This window comes from Pavona decussata, unplaced genomic scaffold (assembly GCF_977016875.1).
Source record: "Pavona decussata unplaced genomic scaffold, jaPavDecu1.1 SCAFFOLD_6, whole genome shotgun sequence".
Classification (NCBI taxonomy): Eukaryota; Metazoa; Cnidaria; class Anthozoa; order Scleractinia; family Agariciidae; genus Pavona; species Pavona decussata.
Genome location: NW_028145430.1, coordinates 1,944,978 through 1,960,289, shown reverse-complemented (window position 1 = coordinate 1,960,289; position 15,312 = coordinate 1,944,978). Strand labels below are relative to the sequence as shown.

Genomic DNA, 15,312 nt, shown 5'->3' with positions numbered 1-15,312 from the left:
TGTAGTATTATATTTGTATTATATTGTTATAGTTTTATCTGAGTCTGGCAGTAGCCTCAATTTGGAAATCACGGGTAGAAAATGATAACAATAGTTTATAGTTTATAGTTTATAGTTTATAGTTTATAGTTTATAGTTAATAGTTTATAGTTTATAGTTTATAGTTTATAGTTTATAGTTTATAGTTTATAGTTTATAGTTTATAGTTTATAGTTTATAGTTTATAGTTTATAGTTTATAGTTTATAGTTTATAGTTTATAACAATAGGAGTTTATCTTATAAGAGCATAATGTCTGGACACAGTGTTCCTTTCAGAATAAAAAAAACATTTTTCAAGTAATTCAATGATACTCCGTCTCGAATGCCCTTGTTATGCAATCATTTTCTGCTCTAAGCGAAAGTATAAAAAACGGAGAGGACATTTGTTTTGGTTCTTGTCTTAACGTTGTTGTTCATCGTTTGCTTATTATGCTTTAATGGATCATATTACATACAAGACAGGAAAAAGCTACAGTAGTGTGATTTCTCTGTAGCATACACATTGCGTTGTTGCATTTATCAGTTCTGAATGGGCTTCATTGGAAAACCTTACGCATATATTACGTTTGTAAGAACTGTTATTATTATTTTAGTTCCCACTGTACCCCCAGTCCAATGTGCGGACACAATTGTATGTCCACCTCAGCTCGCGCATAGCTTCTGTGCAAATAATTTCGAATGGTCCATGGCACACTGTCCAAAGACCTGTGGCTTCTGTGAAGGTAAATGGAATTTCATTACTATCTTGTAAAATGTTTATTACACGTCACGTCTGTTTAGATTTTTCCATAGTCTATAGCTACGTTTTAATGGGGAATTGTTTAAATTAATTATTGTTTTTAAGGTATGCATTTTTGTCCTGTTTTGGTTTTCAAAGGATAATTAATTTAATTAAGAACATAAATTTTCTTTTTTTTTTTCAATCCAATTTTTATTAAATTTATATTTAATGCAATTATTATTCAAAATCAGGTACGTCTGAACCAAGTACATACACCCCCACCACTCGAATGCCTTCAGTCGAGGAGAAAAAGGAGTCCGTGATGTTGAGAGTTAGAGGCCTGAACATAAACAAGGTATTTGTCTGTAAATTGCGTTTTTGTTTTCTTTCTTCCTTCCTTCCTTTCTTGTGTAGCATTTTTAACATCTTTTGCGTGTTCGATTCTAATTTGTTACCAGTGGCATCCAATTACAAAAAAATAAAACAAGATTCTTTGCTTTAATTAAGTAGAACTTTGGGAGTTGTTATCGTCTAACTGGCTAAGCCAGACCTGAGATAACGCATTCTTTCTTTGTTTGTTTTCTTCGGTGCTTTTTAAAGTCACAATCGCTTCATTCGGGCAAGTTTTAACTGCATCTTTATTTATCATATAACTGTAATATGCAACAAAATTAATAATAGTTAGGCTTTATTCATATTTTATAGCTAGATTAGAAAAAAGAAAAATGACTAAGTATTCGGGCATCAGAAACACCAGACCTGCGGAATATATTTTTTGATTCTATGGTTAAGTCAGAGGCTCTAATTTTCAATTCTTTTGAGCAAAGAATAATTAAGCTGAACATCTTTCTTTTATGTAGCTCAACTTTTGGTAACTATGTGCTAGGCTTCATATTATTTCTCCGGCGCTAACAGTTGATTTTCCAACTAAAATACAATAATGGAAAAAAAACTCGTAATTCTCATTGCTAATGTCCACAATTGTATCTTGCACAGAAAAGCTAATCATCTTATTCATATTTATAACACTTCTGAAAGCCTCAACATCTCTCCAAAACAATAGCCAGAATAAATTATAAATTCCGAAAAGTAACACGGCCTTCTTTTATGCATATGAATTCGGATTTTGAGATATTTTGAGATTTTAAGTGGTCAGAGGTGCGGACTTTCCACTTTCTGACCGCTAACTGGATTTGTTTCATGGTAGTCCCCGGCCACGCTTTGTAAATAGCCAATTGGTACGCTTCGAGCTCTCGCTGCCAGTTGGGATTTTTAAAGATGTTTATGTTTCTTTAAACTTCAACTTCGAACATGAACTTTCCGTTATTTATAGTGTACCCGATTAAAACCTCAGTGGAAAATAAAATTTACGCTTCAAAAAAATTATTTTCATTATTTTTGCCAGTAGTATCATCTGCGTAGTATAATAATATGATTTAATTCGATTAATGTCGGTATTCGTTCCATGAATGTTGCTATTTAGACTGTATCTGTTACAAGGATTTTTTTAGTTTTGATGAGCTATGTAGCTAATCCATGGCAGTATTTTTAAACCCATTGTATGCGATCTCTTCTTTTTTTTCTCTGTTATTTTAAAATCAGTGGGACCAGAAAATGGAAGACGAATTTAAAAAAAAAGTAGCCAGAGCAGCTACGGAATACTGTGTTAAGAGTGAGTCCAAATGTCAATCACCGCCGTTAAGGTAGGAAAAAACTTTTTTTTCTTTTTTGCTGATTTATTTTTTATTTTTATTTTATTTTATTTGATTTTTTTTTTACTTCTTTGAAGATCTTTAATTTTTAATTGTTTTTACCTTCCATTTTATTGTTTGTAAAAGTTGATATGAAATTGTATTTTTGACACACAACCTATCATTTAGTGCGAAATGTCTGCTAGTTTATAAATATAGGTTTTATTGAAAAATCCTGATTGGAAGTAAGTTTCCCCCCCCCCCCCCCCTTTTTTTTTTCCATTTTGTTTAAAGAGAGAGAGAGAGACGCTTGATCTCTAAAAAGACGCCTTCCCCTACAACCGTCAGTTTTCAAGTCCTGAAAATAAATCATCTTTCCCCTAAATATACGGTGTTGGGCCTGAGGCTGAGGCTTAACATAGCTTTTATGGCTCCCTGTAACAATCAAATTCAATAGCATTATTTTTTCCATCAAATCTGTCTGACAATGTTGGTATTTTCCAAAAACATAAAACATAAATTATCATTCTTAGGTTTTGATATGCATATATCATAAACAAAACACCATCCATCCTATTTTAATGACGTATCACAACAGTTTCTTCAAGGGACCTTGTTACATCGATAAGAAGCATAAGCCCGTGTTACAAGCAATGCTATTATATCCACGCCAACCACTGAGTGACGTGGACATTGAAATTAGCCTACGTAATTTTTTGGTTATTTCCGCGCTTCTAATCAATTCGTTTCCTTTCAATTTTAAGTTCTCGTCGAAGGCGTTCATCTGATATGACATTTTCACCCGAGATGGTTCACATTCTACCTGGGTATCCTAAACAGTCTGACGACCCTGCAGTCGCAATGTTAGCTTTCTACTTAAGTCTTCCCGAAGGACTTTCCAAAACCGCTGTGGTTAACAAAGACGTTTTAATGGACATCGTGAAAAGCGATATGTCAAGCATTGGAGAATCTATGGATAGTACCATTGTCAGTGTTGATCCTGTATCGCAGAAATTGGAAAAGGGAAGTGAAGATGATGAAAATGAAGGCGAATCCAAACCAACGAAAGTTATTATTGGCGCTTCTATTGGTGGAGTTTTGTTCTTTGCTGTTCTCGCTGCTCTCGTAGTGGGTTACAAGAGAACTAACAGGTATTTCAATCTTTAGGTCTAAGATCATTTAAAATAATATCTGACATTAAATTCTCCGGCTAGAACCATCATAAGTTTGATAGCTAATAGCAATCAAATAGTAGCTAATGACACATTTACGTGTTCATTGGCCCCATTCGAAAGGTTTACTTTTGTTTCCAACAAAGCACGCCCTTTCCTATTTACTTTAAGTGGAGCTATGGGTCATACTTGGAATGAAAAGAGACAGAAAAGTGCACAGCAAAGCACGATTAATAACCAGGTCTTGCACCTTTTTTTTTTTCAGTCATCAACAATGTTATTGAGCAAGGTCATGTGCATAAAATATGATTGCATGGCTGCATTAAGTAGCTTACTTTAAAAAAAAAGGTATTTCTTGCACGTGTATTCATAAGTTTTCTCTTTCTAAAACCATCTGAGAAGCAAACGTGACGAAATATTACCGAGGGCACACTGAAATGGAACTAAAAGCTAACTTCGGCCTCTAGCGGTCACCAAAACATGGGCCACAGGATAACCATTGAAAAGTGACGTTGAGTGTATTTTTTCAGCTGTAGTGTTCTTATGTTTGAGGAAAAATAATTTATTTTGCTTCCCCTTAATTCCTTTCCTTTGTTTTTTATTTGTTTTTTGTTTGTTTTTTATTCTCTCCTTATTTCATTTCAGATTAAGTCGAGGGGATCGTAATAGTGTAGATAGCCAACAGAATGTAAGTAGTCAGCCCTCAACTGCAAGGAATTCAAACAGATCCGTCAAAGAAAATGGTGACAACATTGTACCGATGGAAGAAGCCGTTGAAATGAAAGAATTAGGTACACCCCCTTTATATGGCAAACTATTTTACAATCAACCAGATGCGAATGCAAAAAGCAGCGAGCATAGTGAGTCACGTCCAACTGAATATTTGCATTCATCGGATATCCAGGATCATCCACAATCCTTCGTTAACCGAATATACCAGGGAACTGACGAAGTCGAGAACGTGAACCGTGGGAAAGAGGCAGGTTCATTGCGGAAAAACGCTGACCTTAAGAAAGAGAACAAAGCTGCAGGCGTAGCAGTTGATGCACCAGCAAGCCTGCAACAAGAGAAGGAAGAAGACACTGATCAACACAAGGAAGTACACAATGACACAAATGACTATGAGGAAGTACACTCTGACACCCATATATATGAGGAACTGCTAAATTCAGCAAAAAACTCCGCTGACAACCGACAAAACAATGTCGGACAATGTGAAGATACAAATGTGGTTATTGTTTAAGAAGCGCAGGTCCCTGTATTTTTTTATCTTTCTCGATAAACGTTTAACCCTATGTAGACCGTTTTTTTTTTCTTCTGGCGCCGGCCGTTATGAATTTGTGTTTCCTTTATTTAAAAGGACCCTTAAAAATTTGTTTCCTATGGTAACATCAAAGTGAATGAACACTCATCTACCACGCCAATACAAAAACTAAATTTCTGAAAAATTAAGCATTAGCGGCGTTTGCATAAATTGTAAGCAAGCGGTTCAGGTTCAAAAACACCACGGGCAGAATCCGCACCCTCCCTCCGGTCTAATTAGGGTTAAGGTAGCTTTTTTTTGATATTGTCATGTTTTTCCTAGCAGTTTTGTTAGATTTGTAAGTAGTAATTTACCCGAATAAAGTATTTTCAGGTTATTTTCATACCCGAAAAATAAGACGTATATCCCATGATTAGAATGTCCGTGATGCCCAACAGCGTTCCATGTAGCAAGAAATAAAAAAATAAATAAAATAGCTGATCGTATACTGCTCAAGATAATGCATTAGACTTTGTCAAATGCTGCAGATTTAAAACAAAAAAAATAGGCCAGTTAATGGTTTTAGAGCTCTATTCCACTTGTAGTTTCTATTCTACTTTAAGGAATATATCAGCATGCTAGTTTGATATAGTTTGACTCACGTCATTTCTAAGTTCAGGCACAGGCTGTCTAGGTTGACTAGTTTAATCCTTAATTTCAAATGTCTGCTTTTATAAACAGATGTGAAAAGGTAGTAGACCTATTTCGAAATAATTATCAAAAATCTAACTTAGCTCAGAGAAGAGGGAAATAAAACCCAGAAAATTAATTATTTTTATAATAAACAACAGTAAGTTAGAATTTTAATAAATAGAAATTGGCCTATTTGGCCACCTTAATAAAATTCGCGCAGATTGGGAGGCCTCGCGAATTCGCTAACTCAAATGTACATAGTTCATTTTGTGTTATTTTATTTTATTTTATTTTATTATTTTTTTTTACATTTACCACCACCGAGCGGTATTTCGCAGGAGTGAAAAGTACCTTTTCCCTCCTGTCAAATACAAAAGCGGTTATTTATGTTCTGGGTGGGAACACGTCAAGCTACGCATGCTTTAATTGTAATCTATGAGGATTAAACCGCAATATTTCAGTAATTACCACGCCAAAAGTGACACCTTTGTGTAGAAATCTTTTTTTTTTTTTTTTAGCAACAGGAGTTGCTTAAACTAAGCGTGGGGAAATGTTATACAATAAAAATACTCTTTTCAAAGTAAAAGTGTCAACGTTGTTTTTATTAAATTTAGGGCGCGTTTTTTTATCCACAATTCTGGAATAAGAATGGTTGGTACGGAATGCTAGGAATAATTCGGATTGTCTGCATAAAAAAACCCCCGTCGGTCTTGGTCGAGTAAACATTGCGTAACAAATATGGCGGCCATTGCAGCGAAGGGGCTGCCATTGCAGCCGTTATCGCAGCAATTTTCCTTGTACTTTTGGTACAATGAAATTAGAAGCAATGTTTCATTTTGTCCAAAAGTGTAACCTGGTTTTTCTCTTGTAGAGACGTATTTGAATCCGCAGCGCTCAGCTCGCCGTCCGCCATCTTAGATTTCATTCGCAACATTCTGTTCATTCTGCCCCTGGGAGCAGAATGGATGGAATGGCATTCTGTCCATTCCGGAATAAGAATGCGGAATAGGAAAACGCGCGCATTTTACATTCTGTCCATTCTCATTCCAGAATTGTGAATAAAAAAACGCGCCCTTAGTTCTTATTCGGATACTATAGTCGTTTAAACGGTATTTCACTGCTGATAATTACTGTCGAATATTGCGGTGTGAATAACAATGATTTTAGTGTGTTGTTGTATTTCATTAAGATAATTGAAATGAATTGCGTAGTGTAAGTCACCGACGAGAGACACATTACCTTCTTAGCCGGACTTCCTGGAACTGTTTACATTATCCTTACTTGCGCTTTACCAGTGACAGTTGAAACCGTGTCAGTCATATCTTTCAACACTTATGCTGATCAAAAGTTGTTTTCTTCTGGTACCAATTCAATGTGAAGCAAAAGTCTTGTTTTGAAGTGTACCATTGAATAGTTACGCCTAAATTGGTTTTTTAAAAGTAACAATAGATTGTTTACGCCTTGTCAACACACATTTTCTTAGTTTTTAGCTTCAGTTATCTTGCTGCCGGAACATGGCTGGAAATAACTTGCGTATTCATTTTTGGTAGTTTTTGGTGTAATTCCGCCGTGTTTCAGGTTGAATTTGTACCAGTTGAATTTTATCCTTAAGAGCAGCTGCCTGTAAGAATCGAGAACTGCATTTCAGCGCTCCCTTGGTCGAATTTCTGATATTTCGCCTGAAGATACCCTTGGATTAACTTTTTTCGAAAATCATATTTTTAAGTTCCAAGGTATTTTATTTTTTGAGAAAATTGCGAGAGTTTGAAATGCGGCCTAGGTGCGGTCACGGGCCGATGAAAGCCGCGAAAATTTAGGTCAAAGGACGAAGCCCCGTTCACGGTGTAAAAATAACCCAATGAACTTGAAACTTTACACAAACCTAAACTAACCATCTCATAAGAATATTAATACAATAAACATTCCAAACTCGCTGGCTGCTTTCTAAAGCATGCAGATTTGTATACGCTACTCAAAATGGCCTCGAAACTAATGCCTATTTTCATTAAAATAAAAGTGTTTCTGGTATGTCATTTTCTCTAAATTTAATCTCATATCTCGAAAGACGAAGAAAAGAACTTTATTTGTTCCAAGTTTCAAGCTCTGATTCAAACTCTTTCCCACTCGAGGAAGATCGAATATGCGTGCGATACTTGCGGCTCGCAATCACGTCACGAATTATGAGATCAGAACTAATTCACAAACACTTGACATCTGGAGCCCGTGAATGTTTCCAAACATCACATATTGGGCCCTAAAACTAATCAGACTGACTGGAGACAGCCATTCAATGTTTTTCGATCCCAGATTTCTTTCCTATTCTGCTCTAAAATAATATAGTTATTCCGGTCAATTAGCCTACGAAACATGTGCAACAAATTTGCATACCATTTCGATGTCGCAGAAAAAAGTAGTGCAAATCAAACCTTACAGCTCCTTTATCTTCTTAAATGGAGCGGTCGATCAGTAAAATAGAGAAAAACGAGTGACTTTGTTCCTGCCGTGATTGACAGTTCCCGCCAAATCCCGTCGGACGATTTAAAGTGATTAGATTAATTTGTTCTTGGCCTTTACATCTTGATCTTGTCAGAGTAAGATTTTACAGTGTTATCAATAAATAACCAAAAGAACTGAATATGTGGTTTTAGTATAATTATTCAGGTGATTATAGAGATTCTGTTGATCTGATTGGTCGAGGATTGCGTCATATCCTGCTATAATCACCTCGCGCGAGGTGATTATAGCGGGAGCACTAATTTTCAAAATGGCCGCTTAGCGATTTGTTGATGTTTCTGAGGAAGAAGTAAATAGGATGAAAGAAAATGCAATTCCGAGAGGCACTAAAGATGCAGCTAAGTTTGAGGGGACACTTTTCGAAGGCAAGATGTGAAAATTTTACTGATTGTAATAAAAAAAAACCCTTGTAAATTGCATGTTGTCCGATGTCGATGGCTTAGACTAAAATGAAGACAACAAATTAAGTTAAATTCGCGCAAGATTTTCTTTATTTGACAGAATGATTTCACAAACAAAACGAATTTAAGACAGAATTTGAGAGCATGGGAGTAAACAAGATGAGTAAATGTCTCTCTAAGTTTTACGTTTCAGTGAGGATAAAAAACGACAGTTTTTATAATCTGAAAACTAGTTTGTTGTCGGTTCGAGCGGCTTTCTACCACCATCTAAAGTCACCGCCTCACAACAAAAAATTTCATCTGCGACAACCGTGTACTTGTTTAGTGAAGCCAATAAAAGACTTAATTCCTACCTGAAGCGGCTTATCTCCGAGGGCAATTTATAAACTTAACGCCCGTTTATCGGCGAGGCCATCATGTCAACAAGAAATTGTGCGATATGTATATCGGTAAAATTTCTGATCCTGGCTCGAGTTTTACACCAAACAGCCAGATTCATCTCCATCTATTCTGGTAAACGGGTCGGAGAAACCCAGCCAGGGGCGTAGCTACCTGTACGCACATACGCACTTGCGTACCTAAAAAATTTGAAAATAAAATAAAATCAGGTAAGATAAAATAGAATAAAATGAATAAAAAGCAAACGAATAAAACAAAATAATTTGATAAAAAAAAAAAACACAATTTCAATCAATTCAAGTCACTTAACTCAGTTTGTGTCTTTGAAATAATTTTATAAAGAAACGGAGTGTGTTTTTCAACACCCGAATGTCGGTTCCCACAGAGAAGCGACGTGATTACAATTAAAATTTCAAGAAACCTTCAAAACCTGACGGAAAAACATCATCAACAACAACTTTATTTGATATACTTATATCTTTTACAGGAATACACAGCCCACATATAGCAGAGCTAATCGAGGCGGGCTGTGTAACTTAATAATTATTACAAACATCAATGTAAATATATTAAGTAAGTAGATAAGTACACGCATTCGTTCTTTTAAGCAACTAGAAAAGAGAAAATTAAATAATTAGAATATACATACACATATATACGCATATATAATAAGAGGGGAAAACAAGAACAAGAAGAAAAGCGAATATAAAGTTTAATTAACAATAGTTAGTGATTTTAATGATTAAAGAAGAGACATCAACATAATCATCCTCATCATCAAGCACCGCGCGCATGTAGAAATTGAAATTTAAAAAGTCTTCTCCTAAGCTTACGCAGATCAGGCTTCAAGCACTTCCACACCTTAGCTCAAAAAAAGAATTAAGTCGAACACCCAATCTTGATTTATTAACTTGATAGACATTAAAAGCATCAGAAAATTTAGTATTATACGTATGGACATCACTCGAGTAGGTAAAGAGGTGACAAATCAGTTCCGAGGCGCAGAATTAGTAGAAATGTCATGCGTAAGAAAAGAAACCGTTTCAAAATAAAGCATATTGAAAGGTAAGATGTTAGCAGAGATAAAAAAGGGGATAGCATGAGATCTTTTACTAGTAAAGAACAGTAGCCGAAGGGCACGTTTCTGTACGATAAGTATCTTTCACAATTCAATCTGCGCAGCTTGCACCAAGCGGCAATGCCATAGAATGTAAATAGCAAAATCAAAGAAGGATTAATTTGGATTAAAGTATTTAAAGGAACCGAGTGTCTTACTCGTGCAATAATTCCAACAACTCTACTAATTTTTAGAGGCAATATAGTTAATATGAGGATGATATGGAAAACATCTATAATAACCACTATGGCCGAAGACATGCGTATGTCCCTTGATGAATTCAAACGAGAAGTGACTAGGTGGCGTCATAAGTGGCTGTTGGTTGAAGATGGCATTCTCCAGCCCTTGGTTGGGACGCTGGACTTTTCTATCCCAGAAATATTTTACCCTGGAATTGCTGTAGCAGTCAAGACGCCTCTTACATAGCCTGTGTCTACGTGTGTTGCAGAGCGAAGCTTTATTGGCGTGAAGAGGCTTAACACGCCACTTCGGAGTGCTATGTTAGATGCCAGGTTACGTTGTCCTTGCTATCTGTAATACCTATTCACAAACACAAGGAAATAGGCCTAAATGAGGTCATTTCTGTCTTTGCTGAAAGGAAAGACCTACGATATTTGTAACGGTCAACAACGTAATATTCCTTATGCCGTTATGAAAGCTAGCGTATCTACAGTTATATTAATTTTCGGTGCCTCAGTTTTTTTGGCTCTTGGCGATGTAGATCTAGACATGTACACTTTAATTGTTTATTTGTATATTTATACTGATCATCAGTAAGCGCGTACTTAATGCTGCTCAAAAACAATGATGTGGCCGAGCTAGAGTGGCAAAAAGTGCTCATTTGTGAATAGAATCCTGAGATACCACTAGCTTGTTGGCTTAAAGTGCCCCCAACCCTTCAATTTGTTTTCTTTTGGTAGATTTCCATATCTTTGAAGAACTCATTTTCGAAAAAAAATTTGAGAAATATTGAATCCTTTTTGTTTTACGAGCGCTAGAAGTGAAGGCAGTCTTGTCGATATTTTCACCTATCGTTCGCATTAGTCCCCCACTCGGCCAAATGCATTTAAATATGGGGAGTGACGTAAGAAAAGGACATCGTGCAAAAATATCTGAAGATTTGCGGTAATGCTTCAATTGTAAACAGAGAAAATGGTTGAAAATGTGTGGTTTTTGGATGTAGCAACTCTCGAAATGTAGAGAAAGGAGTCAGCATGCATAAGATTCCTTCTGAATCCTTCTGGTGTCCTTTTCTTACGTCACAGCTAAGAAAGTGTCAAATATCGGACGCTTCTCATTGGCTCGTTCCTAATGAGCCCACGAGACAAAAATTTGTCCAGCGGGGCTTAAAGCGCGCAAAAATTTAAAAATTTCAGTAACTTTTAGCGCTCGTAAAAAAAAAGGATTCAATATTTCTAAAAAGAAAATTTCGAAAATGAGTTCTTCACAGATATGGAAATCTACCAAAAGAAGACAAATTGAAGGGTTAGGGGCACTTTAATGAATGAAGGGCTTAAAGTACTTCAGTGAAGCCAAGAAAACAGCAAAGAATTTGACGACGTAGTTGCCTTTTTATATCACGCTTACACTTACAACATTAACCTCACCATCCTAACAATAAAGAAAATTTAATCATGGCACGTGAAAAAGAAAAAAATTAGGGTGGGGGGGGGGGGGGGTGTAGTGGGATTTGAAAAAATTGTGTGTACCTCTGGAAAACTCTTGGCTACGCCCCTGCCAACATTCATTCACAGAAGTCAATGCTTCGTCTCAATGAAGCGGCAGTTAAAAAATGCTGCTTGAGGCATGTGCAGTTTATTGATTGGACATGTGATTTCGATTGAGCATGTGATCGGCAGACTGCGGGTCTCTGTTCATTGACGCGTGAGAATTTGAAACAAACAAACAAAATCGACATTTTTCGGACGCCTCTTGTTTTTCACTGATAATCACCTGAGTAATTATACTAAAACAATTATTCGCCTCAGGCTCAGTAAATATTTATTTAAGTAGTTCTTGAAGCGTAATAGCGCGTAGAATTATACTACAATATGACCCTCTTAAGGTGGTTTTCTCTAGAAGAAAAGGGTGATCAAAAATATAAGTAGGTGAGAACACTACCCAAATAAGCATAAGGGCAGAGGCACGCACATAAAGCCATTTATTGAGGGAATTCTTAATATCTGCAGCTCCCCTCAATGCTTAGCAAGATGGCGTACGAAAGGTTGACTGTCTTGTGCTTGTGCTTGAGCTTATGACGCCCCATTTCCATTAATGAAAACTGCGACATAAGCATAAGCACAAGAAAAACGAACGCCTCGTTCTTGTGCATAAGTTTATGCTTATATCGCAGGTGCTTTTACTTGCTGAAGCGGAAAATGCGATAATGCTTAGGTTTATGCTTATGTCCCAGTAAAATACAGGCTTCACAGATTTTAAGATAATCGACTTTCAAATGGAAGGTCTTACATTACCGTTGTTATAGTAACAACTGTTGCTTGGAAACCGATAAAAATTAAAATACAGCAAATTTGATTTCAAAAATCCACTCCAGGGACCAAGCCTCCTTAAGGGGGTTCATTATTAATCCGTAAATTTTCAGAACCTGATAACACTTTAAAAAGTAAGCCGGTCAAACTATCAACATTTCTTTATACGAATTTTTGTGATTTAGCTCAGCTTGATTGTGCCCCAGAATATAAAATAAGATAGTTCCGTGTAAGTCATTGAAGGTCCTTATTTTAGTACAAGGTATGCAAAATTTCCTTCCCATTGCTTCTGTTATTCTAATCACCGGTCCGTATAGGAAAAAAACTGTACCCGAGACCGCTAACTCCAACCGTATAAAAATTGAAAATTTACATCCATGTAAAATGTATTTAAAAATCATGTAAATTATCTAAAAGATACTGTAAATTCCAATTAAGCTAGTTTTTGCCCATTAACAGGGTTTGGTAAGATACTGTAACAATCATGTAAATGATATGAGTGAAACATGTAAATTCCATGAAACACCATATAAATTTTAAAGATAAAAATCAATCGACCCTGTAAATATGCTGTAAATATCCTTTAAATTCAAAAAGGGAGACTTGACCAAACCCTGTAAATATGGTGTAAATTCAAAAAGGGAGAGTCTGCAGACCCTGTAAATATGCTGTAAATTTAAAAAGGAGACTGCTCAAACCCTCTAAATAAGCTGTAAATTTTAAAAGGGAGAGTGTTCAAACCCTTTAAATATGATGTTAATTCGAAAACGAGGGACTGCTCAGATGCCCTAAATATGCTGTAAATTCAAAAAGGGAGACTGCCCAAACCCTGTAAATATGCAGTAAATTCAAAAAGGAAAACTGTTCAGACCCCGTAAATATGCTGTAAATTAAAAAAGGGAGACTGTTTACACCCCGTAAATATGCTGTAAATTCAAAAAATGAGACTGTTCAAACCCTGTAAATATGCTTTAAATTAAAAAAGGGAGATTGTTTAAACCCTGTAAATATATACCCTGTAAATTCCAAAAGGGAAACTGTTCAAACCCTGTAAATACGCTGCATATTCAAAAAGGGAAACTATTTAAACCCTGTAAATATGCTGTAAATTCAAAAAGGGAAAATGTTTAAACCCCGTAAGTATGCTGTAAATTCAAAAAGGAAAACTGATTAAACCGGGTAAATATCCTGTAAATTCAGAAAGGAAGACTGTTCTAACCCTGTACATATCCTATAAATTCAAAAAATGAAACTGTTCAAACCCTATAAATACGCTGTAAATTCAAAAAGGGAAACTGTTCAGACCCTGTAAATATGCTGTAAATTCAAAAAAGGAAACTGTTCAGACCCTGAAAATATCCTGTAAATTCAAAAAAGGAAACTGTTTAAACCCTGTAAATATGCTGTAAATTCAGAAAGGGAAACCGGTTCAGACCCTGTAAATATGCTGTAAATTCAAAAAGGGAGAATGTTCAAACCCTGTAAATATGCTGTTTATTCAAAAAGGGAAACTGTTCAGACCCTGTAAATATCCTGTAAATTCAAAAAGGGAAACTATTCAAACCCTGTAAATATGCTGTAAAATTCAAAAAGGGAGACTGTTTAGAGCCTGTAAATATGCTGTAAATTCAAAAAGGGAAACTCTTTAAATTCTGTAAAAATGCTGTATATTCAAAAAGGGAAACTGTTCAAACCCTGTAAATATGCTGTAAATTCAAAAAGGGAAACTCTTTAAATTCTGTAAAAATGCTGTATATTCAAAAAGGGAAACTGTTCAAACCCTGTAAATACGCTGTAAATTCAATAGGAGATACTGTTTAAACCCTGTAAATATACTGTAAATTCAAAAAGGGAAACTGTTTAAACCCTGTAAATATGCTGTAAATTTAAAAAGGGAGACTGTTCAGACCCTGTAAATATGCAGTAAATTCAAAAAGGGAAACTGTTTAAACCCTGTAAATATGCTTTAAATTCAAAAAGGGAGATTGTTTAAACCCTGTAAATATGCTGTAAATTCAAAAAGGGAGACTTGTCAAACCCTGTAAATACGCTGTAAATTAAAATAAGGGAAACTGGTCAGACCCTGTAAATACGCTGTAAATTCAAAAAAGGAGACTGCTCAGACCCTGTAAATATGCTGTAAATTTAAGAAGGGAGACTTGTCAAACCCTGGAAATACGCCGTAAATTCGAAAAGGGAGACTGTTCAGACCCTGTAAATATCCTGTAAATTTAAAAAGTCAGACTGTTCAAACCCTGTTAATATGCTTTAAATTCAAAAAGGGAGATTGTTTAGACCCTGTGAATATCCTATAAATTCAAAAAGGGAGGTTTTTCAGACCCTGTGAATATCCTGTAAATTCAAAAAGGGAGATTGTTTAGACCCTGTGAATATCCTGTAAATTCAAAAAGGAAGATTGTTCAGACCCTGTGAATATCCTGTAAATTCAAAAAGAAAGATTGTTCAGACCCTGTGAATATCCTGTAAATTCAAAAAGAAAGATTGTTCAGACCCTGTGAATATCCTGTAAATTTAAAAAGGGAGACTGCTTAAACCCTTTTAATTAAAACAGGGGTAAAAATGAAAAAAAAAATGGAAAGAAAAACAGAAACATTTAAAATACTGACAAAAAGGACAACTTCCTTTAACAAAAACAAAACTTAAAACATTCCAGCAAAAGAAGTAACTTAAGTCAATAAACAGAACTCCATGATCTTCATGATGGACTTGACCCAAGTTAAAAAAATAACTTTACGTGACATCTGTGCACTACAAGTAATAAAAAACAAATGTAAAGTGACAATAAGTTACAATGTTTCATTTCTTACAAAG

General features: G+C 35.5%; 1 protein-coding gene across 3 annotated transcripts in view; it reads left to right on the top strand.

The window, feature by feature from the left end:
• Positions 1-6,739, top strand: part of LOC146489125 (uncharacterized) — a 119,347-nt gene extending 112,608 nt beyond the window's left edge. For 2 of the 3 annotated variants that reach the window (XM_085105818.1, XM_085105801.1), the window contains 5 exons: positions 634-762; positions 1,013-1,116; positions 2,364-2,464; positions 3,217-3,603; positions 4,270-6,739. In XM_085105818.1, coding sequence (XP_084961944.1) covers positions 634-762; positions 1,013-1,116; positions 2,364-2,464; positions 3,217-3,603; positions 4,270-4,867 — 1,319 coding nt within the window. In that variant the 3' untranslated portion in view covers positions 4,868-6,739. The remainder of the gene's footprint in view (positions 1-633; positions 763-1,012; positions 1,117-2,363; positions 2,465-3,216; positions 3,604-4,269) is intronic. The other variant, XM_085105810.1, reaches the window with a different exon arrangement.
• The last annotated feature ends 8,573 nt before the right edge of the window (positions 6,740-15,312 follow it).